At 56.3% G+C, this 9,772-nt stretch overlaps 1 protein-coding gene across 3 annotated transcripts; it reads right to left on the bottom strand.

Moving 5' to 3' along the window:
• Positions 1–645: 645 nt before the first annotated feature.
• On the bottom strand, positions 646–9,398 carry DLL1 (delta like canonical Notch ligand 1). Of its 3 annotated transcripts, none has more exons than XM_008688434.2 (10): positions 8,824–9,397; positions 8,304–8,600; positions 6,931–7,489; positions 4,937–4,997; positions 4,279–4,409; positions 4,004–4,173; positions 3,675–3,891; positions 1,810–2,611; positions 1,438–1,555; positions 646–1,309 (listed from the first exon to the last, which is right to left on the bottom strand). In XM_008688434.2, exons 1-10 carry the CDS (start codon positions 8,875–8,877, stop codon positions 1,304–1,306), a joined length of 2,415 nt encoding a protein of 804 aa, XP_008686656.2. In that variant the 5' UTR covers positions 8,878–9,397; the 3' UTR covers positions 646–1,303. The 3 variants fall into 3 exon arrangements, with proteins under 3 accessions (XP_008686656.2, XP_008686657.2, XP_008686655.2); XM_008688435.2 differs by lacking the exon at positions 646–1,309 and having other exon boundaries at positions 1,320–1,555; positions 6,931–7,188; positions 7,429–7,489; positions 8,824–9,396; XM_008688433.2 differs by lacking the exon at positions 646–1,309 and having other exon boundaries at positions 1,320–1,555; positions 8,824–9,398.
• Positions 9,399–9,772: the final 374 nt, after the last annotated feature.

The following is a 9,772-nucleotide window of genomic DNA, read 5'->3' on the forward strand; positions in this document are numbered from 1 at the left end:
GCAAGGAACTTCACCTCCACAAACCTGGGCTTCCTCAGCTGTAAGAGGGAGGAACACCGCCATCTCCGGGGAGCAAACCCAGGAGGAGTGGTTACCCTGGGGCCAGTAGTCAGCACTCCAAAAAAAGCTAAAACGTTTTTATCTTAGTGTTATCTGTCCCCCCACAACTGTCGAGTTAGAAGGCAGCTAACTCTTGACTGGAAGTAACCCCTAAACAAATGGATGCGTAAGTGTTATTCTGAGACAAAGAGCCTTTTCCATGGCGATACAGAAGTGTCTCGCGGGTGTTTGATCCCAAATGAGGCTTTGCTCCAGTCCTTCAAAGAGATAAGGCTCAGAAAGAAGGTGGCCGGCTCTGAGGCTTCTCGGCACCCACCAAACGTGTGTCGTGTGCCGGTGGTATTCCCAGGGAGTTCAGGGGCCACACTCAGCCTCTCCCGGGGCTGCCCCGACGATGACCGCGGACGGTTCTCAGAGGCGGGCAGAGGAGCGAGCAAAGCTGCTTTCCATCAACCCAGTGAAGCCAGGCAAAGATGCGAAAAGTAGACAATCAGAAGCCATTTCTGTCCTCAGGGAGCGAGCACAGGTCTGCCCCACAAGTGCTCAGTGAATACGCCTCTCTTTGTCATTCATAATATTTATTTTGGAAAAATATTTTAAAATGGATTTTCTTCATTAACAAAACAGTAAAAAACTCAAATAACATTTGCACAATATTCCATAAATACATTTATATACAAAAAAATATAGTCACATAGACCCGAAGTGCCTTTGTACATATTTACCAAAAATTTAAATTATAAAAAATGAACATCACAAAATACTCAAGCTTTACAGATATCATGAAAAATATTTTTACAAGTCCAAAAAATAACACACATTTTTCCACCTAGAAAAAACACATTTTAGTATCAAAAAGGACGATAAAGGCAGTGTTTGTGATTCCAATTCAAGAAAAGACTGGCTCATAAGAATCCAAGATATACACTTCAGGCAGTGCATGCTCCGTATGTAGTAATTCAGTCCATTCATTTAAATATATATTTTTTAAAAAGCAACTGTCCATAGTGCAATGGAAACACCCTAAAAGGCAGTGCAACAGGCCCCCTTGGACGCTGCCGAGCTGCAGCCCGCGCCGCGTCCCCGGCCGGCCTCCGGGAGAGAACCGGCTCCGTCCGAATCGGTTCTCAGCAGCAGTCCGTGGGTCTCCCTCTCCTCTTTCAAGCAGCATCCTTGGGGCATATATCCTTGGAATTTTATTTATTTTTAAGAGAAACGGGGATTTTGCCATATCACTTCCTTTTTACACCTAGAGGGACCCACAAGATAGAATGGGAAGTTAGTTCCAGAGGGAGGTCAGCATCCTCTGACTTCTCCACCCGCTTCCGTCCTGAGGCCAGACCCGGACAGCCGCAGTCCCTCGCACTGCACACTGACCTCAGTCGCTATGACACACTCATCTTTCTCCTCTGATATGACGAACACCGACTGGTACTTTGTGTCTTTTGAAGTGGAATACACAGAGTCCGGCCTCTTTCTTTCAGATGCTTCTCCACTAAAAGGAAAGTAAAAGAGAACCACAATAAGCATGTGGAGATATTTCTGCATAAGAAAATGACCAGCACTTGGTGAAAAGACGCCAGTGGGCCCTCCTGCCCAGCCTGCAGCGCCCCGAGCGTCAGGGCCCCTCCCAGGCTGGCCTTCCCACGCGTCCCCTCCCGGCCCACAGCACGCACCCCCCACCCCCATGTCAGGGCCCCCTCCCAGGCTGGCCTTCCCACGCATCCCCTCCCGGCCCACAGCACGCACCCCCGGGGCGTTGGGGCGCTCTTCTCCTCCCCTGCAGAGCCCTGGGGCTGGCACTTAGCATCACGCTTGCTGTGAGGGTCCCTGACGGAGGCGGCAGCGTCACCCTTGAGGTCCTGCACCAGGTTATAATCCACAGCAGGGTAGCGGGCCTTCAGACCATTCTTATCAGCCCCATGGTCCCCGTGGAAGTCAACTTTCTTGTTGGTGTTCTTAATCTGCGTGGCCCCAATGACGCTGACAGAGATGTCCTTCTCACGCTGGCAGTTGGCCAGGTTGTTCATGGTCTCCGTCTCCCCACGGCACGGCTCAGCAGGGGGCCGGTCCTTCTGCAGCCTGAGCCGCACGCAGACCACCACAGCGGCACAGCCCAGCAGCAGCATGAGGACAAGCACCACGCCAGCACAGACGGCCACCCAGGGGAAGGGCCCAGCCTGGCCCTCCACGTACTTCTCGGTGAGATCCACCACCACCGGGCCTGGGGGTGGCTCAGGCAGCAGGAATTGGCAGTTGGGGCCCCCGTAGCCCCGGGCACACTCACACAGGTAGCGCCGGTCCCTCTCGTGGCAGGTGGCCCCATTGTGGCAGGGCGCGTGCTCACACCTGCTGACAGGGGCACTGCAGTTCCTGCCTGTGTAACCCGGGGGACAGGTGCAGGAGTACTCATTCACGCCGTCCCTGCAGGTGCCCCCGTTGGCACATGGGGAGGAGGCACAGTCGTCCACGTTGTCTTCGCAGTGCCTCCCGGAGAAGCCAGCCTGGCAGCGGCACAGGTAAGCATCACCAAGGTCCACACACTGTGCACCTGGAACACAGGACACATCTGTGTCTGCCCCTGCATCATACCCCAGAGATGCAAGACAGACCAGCCAGCCTGGGGCCTAAACCAGGTGGTAGCTACGTCCAACACAAGCCCGTGGGAAGGGTTCTGGTCTAGCTCAATCCGCCGTAAGACAGCTAGGACCTCCTGAGCGGGTCCGTTTTGGCAGGCACTGTGCACAATGCTTTGGCTGCACGATTGCACTCACCTTCCCAACATCCCACAAAGGCCCCGTTTGTAGATAAGGAAACGGAGCCTGAATGAGGCCGATGTGCTTGCCCACAGCTCCACAGTTAGTGAGAAGAGTGGGGTTGAAAACAGAAAGAAAAAGGAAGGAAGGAGGGAGTGGGAGAGACCTCTGTCCTTCCAAAGCCACGTCTGCTAAACCTCAAGCTATTCTGCCTCTAAAAATAAAGCATTCAGTGTTTCTGTTGGTTCCGTGGATAGAAACAAACAGGAGGCAAAGCTCGACCCCACAGGACTGCCACGCCTTCCATACAGCACGTGGGAAGCAAAGCTACAGGGATTCTTCTCCATCAGTTACGGTGGCCCAGCCTGTCTGGGGCCCAGCTTCACTCCTCTACCCACTCATACAGTAGCAGGGGGCCCGTCAACAGACCACACTTCGGCACACACAGACACACCAGACGGCGATGTTTGGGTGACAGAGCCCAGCCAGGCTTCCCTCCAAAAACAGAGTGTCTGGGTTGCCATTGGAGCACGACGTACTGAGTTATGGCCCAGACCCAGGCACCTGAGGTGCTGTATGACCTTGACAAGTCATCTCACCTCTCGGCCTCAGGCTTTCCCCGCAGAACGTGAGAATCCACTCTCCTGCCTGCCTTTCTTGCTCCCTGAGCATTTCCAGACTCAAGGATAAAATTTCTGTGAAGAGTTTCTGACTGTTTAGTTGAAAGGCTCCATAAACTCAGGGTAGCTTGCAAAATGATGTGCTTGGTTTGAAATTAAACGCATGTGCTTTTTAATGCGTTCTTATCAGTGTTGACCACTTGACAAAGTCTCAGAGCGGATGGGGCTGCCCTCCTACCATTAGAACAGGGTGAAGAGCTGCAGGAATCCACCTTCTTCTCACAGTTAAAGCCGGAGAAGCCCACAGGGCAGCGACAGGTGTACCCTCCCTCGGGGTTGTCTGAGCACCGTCCCCCGTTGAAGCAGGGGCCGTCGGCACATGCCATGGCACTTAGCTCACAGATTCTGCCGTAGAAGCCAGGTGGGCAGGTGCAAGAGTAGCTATTCTCAAGATCCTGTGTCATGGAGAAGAGAAAGAGCTTTCAAACATTGCTCCGGGAGACCCACATAGTCCATATCAAACCAAGGCCCCCGTTCAACAGGACGGCCCCCTGTGGCTGGACTCACCGTGCAGCTGCCTCCATTCCTGCAGGGGCTGGTGCCACACTCATCGATCTCTGTCTCACAATTGGCCCCTGAGTACCCAGGCCGGCAAGAGCAGGTGTAGCTCCCCTGGCCTGTGTTCGTGCAGGTGGCCCCATTCCGGCAGGGCTTGTGGTGTGTGCAGTAGTTCAGGTCTGCGAGGGGCAGAGACAGGAGGAGAGGGCAAGTCCTGGGTTAGACTCAGAGTCCTTGTTAAAGCCAGGGAAGCCCAGGGCTGCTAGATGGGGATGGGGGCTCACCCTGGTTGCAGAAGAGGCCACCCCAGCCCTCCTGGCAGTTACACTGCCAGGGCTGCTGACAGGTGCCGTGGAGACAGCCTGGGTACCGGATGCACTGGTCGCAGTACCTGCTCTGCCAGCCCACTCTGCACCTAGGAAGACAGCAGGACAGTCAGGTGGACACTGGCATCATTGGGCTCACAGTCACATGCCACCGACTCCTGAGACACTGCCTTCCAGCAGCTTCAACACTGTTGGCTCTCAAATGAGAGCCAGAACACTGTAATCTCCTTGGGGGCTTTCCAACATACCTAAGCCTCGGAGGGTCTGACTTCTGGGTATGAGGGCCACTAGGACAGCATTTTTAGAGACTCCCCAGATGGTCCTAATATGCCAAAAAGTTTGAGAATCCCTGAAGTGGACTCATTTTCTATGTCAATTCCTTGCAAACTGCTATCTATAAGTTTCCATATCCACTGAGGAGCTTAGGTGACTGACAACCCACGACTCTACATGTTTCTATATATTTACTAAGGAGAAACACCAGAATAACTGCTCCGACCCCTACAGTAGGCTAATCTTACCCGAGTTTTTCAAATGATCGCCTGGTGCTACTTTACAAACAGACTAGGTGTACAAGGGTAACCAGAAAAGGGAAACAGCACTTGTACAAACTTACTTGCACTCCCCTGGCTTGTCACAGAAGCCATGGTGCTCATCACATCCTGGCAAGCAGATTGCTACAAGCAAAGAGAACACACAGGGTCAAGCCCCACCCCAAGTGCCTCCCCAACATCACAGGGGCTGCTGCCACACGTGGGTGAGGCAAAACTTGTCCTGCTTGACTGGCGAACCCAGCTGAGTTAATCTCCATCTGTGGAGGACTGAAGGTCCTGCCCAGAAACTGCGGACTTCACTCAGACCCGGGATGAGCGTTCTTCTTAACACAGCGGCTCCAAGGACAAAAGAGCACGGAAGCCCCCGCCCCCACCCCATCCCCTTTTCTTCTGAGAGGGTCAGAAGTCCTTCCCCCTCCTCCTCCCCCACTTCCCAATTCTATGCACAAAGCTCCACCTCTTAATACCCAGAAAGTGTGTGTGTAGATAAGGGTGGACAGCTGGTATGCAGAGTACCAGGGCAGGACAGCTGCTCTATTGTCTCTGCTCCCCCGGCAGCTGCCCCAGCGCAACAATACCGCCTCCCCCGCCCCTCGCCCCCCACACCCCGGCGTGTACACACACGCGCGCGCGCGCACGCACGCACACGCGCGCGCACACGCACACACATAGGCGCGCGCACACGCGCGTACACGCACACACCCGCATGCCCGCGCGCGCTCTTTCCACCAATGGGAGCTGGCGTGCGTTCCTGCCGCCTATCCCCAGAGAGATCTAATCGATGGCACGCGCGAGCTGGGGGCGGGGAGAGACTCCAGTGTTTGAATAAGAAGAAAAAAGTTTAAGTTTATGGCTACCCCGCAGCGAAGAAGAGGAGGGAGGGGAGCACGAATGCCAGGCAGCAGCAGGCAAGCCAGAGGTCCCCGCGGGGGTGGGGGCTGAGGTTGAGCTGGCTTCCTTCACTGGGTTATGAAACTCCGCAAGTTTGTAAGACAACAGAGCCCGCTCGCGCCCAGGAGGAGCTCAAAACAATGACGCTGAGTGTGAAGACCTACCCTCACCCCAGGCACGGATCAACAGGGAGAAACTGCATCTCCCAGGCAAGACGTTCTGGGCCTACCGGGAGGGACTGGAGGTTCACCTGCTCCAGGGCAGGACAAGGAGAATTCCCAAGGGTTTCTGGGGAGCTCCAGGACCCACTCCACCCCCTACTAGAGGGAAACCTGATACCTGGGTGTGTGAAGCTTGAGCAGGCTGGAGAGAGGCCTACAGACCTGAGCCAGGCCCTGGAGCCGGCAGAACCCTCGCAAGCCTCCTACACTCCAGGGCATGGTTTCCTGCAACCCGCGCCACCACCCTGCCTGCCTGGAGAATACCCAATAATGGGGCAGGCAGGGCCTGTTTCATTTTGTGAAGGTCTTTCTTTGCCAGGCAGGATGCTATGTGAGCACCCACACAGGCAGATGGGTACGGTGCCCAACACTGACAGGTGGGCCCCTCGCCATCCTGCCCTTGCGGACCCAGGCCTCAACACACATTCTCTCCTGTCCACAGACCCCACGAGTGGAAAGGTCACTAACAATGTGTGTGCATCACGCAGAATATTTGCAAATACGCTCACTCTGCGAAGAGGCCAAGCACACCAACTCTGGAGAGAAAATGAAGCACTTTTCTAACGAGACACTGTCACAGCAAAGAGAACTGGTTTAAAGCATGCCCCTACACACACAAATGCTCCTCTCTGTTCCTCCCTTCCTTCCTCCCCTCCCTCTCCCTCAGGCTTACTTCCTGACCCCTGGCCCTGTCTCCAAAATCCTCCCTGATTAAGAAAGGCAGCTTCCCATAGCGGAAGTTAAAATGTCTGCGTTGACCCCAACCCTGCCACTGGCTAGCTGTGAGGTCTTAAGAAGTTTCTCCAGCTCTCTGGCCTTGGTTTCCCCATCAGAGCTCTACTCCAGTGCTGAAATCCCAGGATCCCACCAGCTCATAGAATACTCCCCCACTCCCCGGGAGCTCCAGCCTGGAAGTGGATCAAGGGAGGGAAGCAGAAACTCACGTTCAGTGCAATACTGGCCTTTCCAGCCGGGGTTGCAGACTTTTTCCCCTCTCTCCCCGCAGGTGAAGTGGCCAAAGGCATCATCTCGGGGTCGACAGAAGACAGAGCAGCCCTCCCCGTAGTAATGCTCATCACACACAAAGCGGTAGGAGTACTTGAGGTCTGTTCGGCCACTGCTGTGTAGGTCCTGAGACCACTCCTCACCCACAGTCAGGTGCCTCTGCGTGGCCAGGCGGCTGATGAGTCTTTCTGGGTTTTCTGTAGGAAGAGGATGCTCCCATTGGTTCTGACTAAGAATCCAGAGGCTTGGGACCTGGGGGAGCTGGAACTGATGTGTAATACAAGGGCAGGAGACCAAAGACCCTCCATCCTGGACCTCATGCAGGAATTTGCAGAATGAAAAGTATAGGAGCTCGTTTCTGGTGGAGATATGAAATCCAATGCATACTAACTGGGGAAGCAGTTTACTCAGTTTTGAAGTTTGGGGTTTGTTTTTACCTGTTGTGAGGTCATCAGGAGAATCTGTGTGGAGAGCTTCAATGATCAGGGAAAAGGTGCCCTGGAAGAAAGGGGGAGAAGACATAAGATAAAGCAGAAATGTTAAAAAACAAAACCAAAACAGAGGCACTGGGACAACCAGTCATTAAGGGCCTCCCATGCAGATCTGTGCGTGCCATGTGTCCAGAGGGGGGGGTCTCTGCACAGCTCTGGCCTGTTTTCACATTCCTCAAGGAAATAGAAGAACTTTTTAAAGAGTGGTTTCCTGACGTGTTTTTTCAGCCTGTTAGTACAGGATATCACATTTAAAAAAAAAAAGAGAAGAAGAAAAGAAAAGAAAAAAAGGAAAGAAAAGAGAAAAAAGAACAGAACAGAAAAGAACAGAAAAGAAAAGAAAAGAAAAAAGAAAAAAGAAAAAAAAAAAAGCCTGCGCAGGAGCAAAGGGCTGGAGGGGGGTTCTCATCAGTCTTGGTGGAGGGGGGAAACTACATGGAGAGCGCGAGGGCTGTCACGCTACCGGAGTAGCTCGACAGCCAACCCGTCTAGGGACAGGGACACGAGAACTCTCCCACGTGAAGAGGCCCATTTGACTTCGGGGCTAGGTACCGAGCCCAGATACGGGAAGGTCCCAGGTCCTCCGCCTCACCGTACCCCTGCCTGTCACTCTTCTGCCGCCTGAGGGGCATTCCGGGCGTGGAGGCAACGCTCCAGGCCTGGACCCGTCTGCCACCGCCCTGCAGACCACGGCGCCCACCTGCCCTGGCCTACCCCTCCGCGCCCCCGACGGTGAGCACCCCACCGTGCCTGGCGCGGGGCTGACCCGCCGCCGGGTCCTCCCTGTCCTCCCCGCACCGCCCCGCAGGTGCAGCGCTCACCGGCCAGGTGAAGCCGAAGGGGAAACGGATGGGGTTGCTAAAGGCGGGGTCGGCGCCGGCTCCATCCGGCAGGCTGAAGGAGTCGACGCCCAGCACCGGCGTGACGGCGCTGCCGTAGGTGCAGGGCGGCTCGGGAGACACGCTGGCCTGGTAGTGCTTGAGGCACACGCGGAAGAAGGTCCTGCAGGCGCACGGCGGCGGCCCCGCGCCCCCGCGGCAGCAGTTGCGGTTTCCCAGCAGCCCCTTCTTGTTGACGAACTCCTGCAGCTTCAGTTCGAACACCCCGGAGCTCCAGACCTGCGGGGGGAACGACGAGGACGTGAGGACGTGAGGGCGCAGGGCGGTGGGGGCGCGCGGATCCCGCGCTCCGGGCTTCGCTTTCGGGTTGACAGCTCGCGTCGCTGGCCCTGCTCTCCACCGCTCTGCCCGCGCGCGGCCTGCGCCCCGGGTGGCCTCCGGGGTACCCCCACTGACAACCTACCTGACAGCAGGGCCCTGTAGACCCCACCTCACAACTTACCTGACACAGCAGGGCTGACACCACGGCGAGGGCTAGGGCGCACCGACGGCCCATGGTGCACCGCTGGACTCGCTCGATCTTCTGTGCCCTCCCCCTCTTCTTAAAACAGCAAGGAGTGCACGGGGGTGGCCGTGCCCCGAGGAGCGTGGGCAGAGAAGCGCCGCCGCTTGGCCCCAGGCTGGGATAATCAGGACTTCTTTCTTCAGGAGCTCGTCTCTCTTTCGGAGGCTGCGGTTCTTTAGATCCGCCCTTCGGTGGTGACGGCAACTCTGGGGATGCACGAGAAAAAAAGGCTCGCTCGGAGAGATTGCTAGTGGAGCCGCAACTTTCGGTTTTCCTCCTCTTTCTTCCAATCCACGAGTAGGTAAGGGTCCTCTGCTTCCTGGTTTTGTCTCAAGCTTCTTTGAAGGAAAAAAAAAAAAGGGAGAGAGAAAGCGTCCAGATATTCAGCTTAATTCCCAAAGAGCTGCCGAGGCTTCCTCCGAGTCCGATTAGAAAGCCGCGGTCTGGAAATCCCACGGGCGAGGCGATAATCCCGGGGCCCCAGCGGAGCGCGCGCAGGGACGCCCGGCCTCCGGCGGCGGGTGTGCGCGGCGCGCCCTGCGGCTCGGGCCCGTGTCACTCGGCGGCGGCGGTCGTTCCGGGAGCGTCCTGAACTCTTGTCCCCTGCGCCCCCGCGGAGACACGCGTCTTCCCGAGGAACCCAGCCGGTGCCATCCACGTAAACAGCACGGGGTCCGAGCGCAGGGTGGCGGGTGGCGGGTGGCGGGCGGCGGGCGGAGGCGCTGCGCCACGGCTACGCGTCCTCTGCGCGCTCAGCCCGGCCGCTCTCCGCGGGTGCGCGCCGAGGTCTGCGCTCGCCGGCGCCGGCTGCCCTTATATCCAGCCGGCCGTCCGCATGGCTAATGAGATGCAAATGAGCAGCCCCCCAATCTGGCGAGAGCTGTCA

This window comes from Ursus maritimus, unplaced genomic scaffold (genome assembly GCF_017311325.1).
Source record: "Ursus maritimus isolate PB19 unplaced genomic scaffold, ASM1731132v1 scaffold_13, whole genome shotgun sequence".
NCBI lineage: Eukaryota > Metazoa > Chordata > Mammalia > Carnivora > Ursidae > Ursus > Ursus maritimus.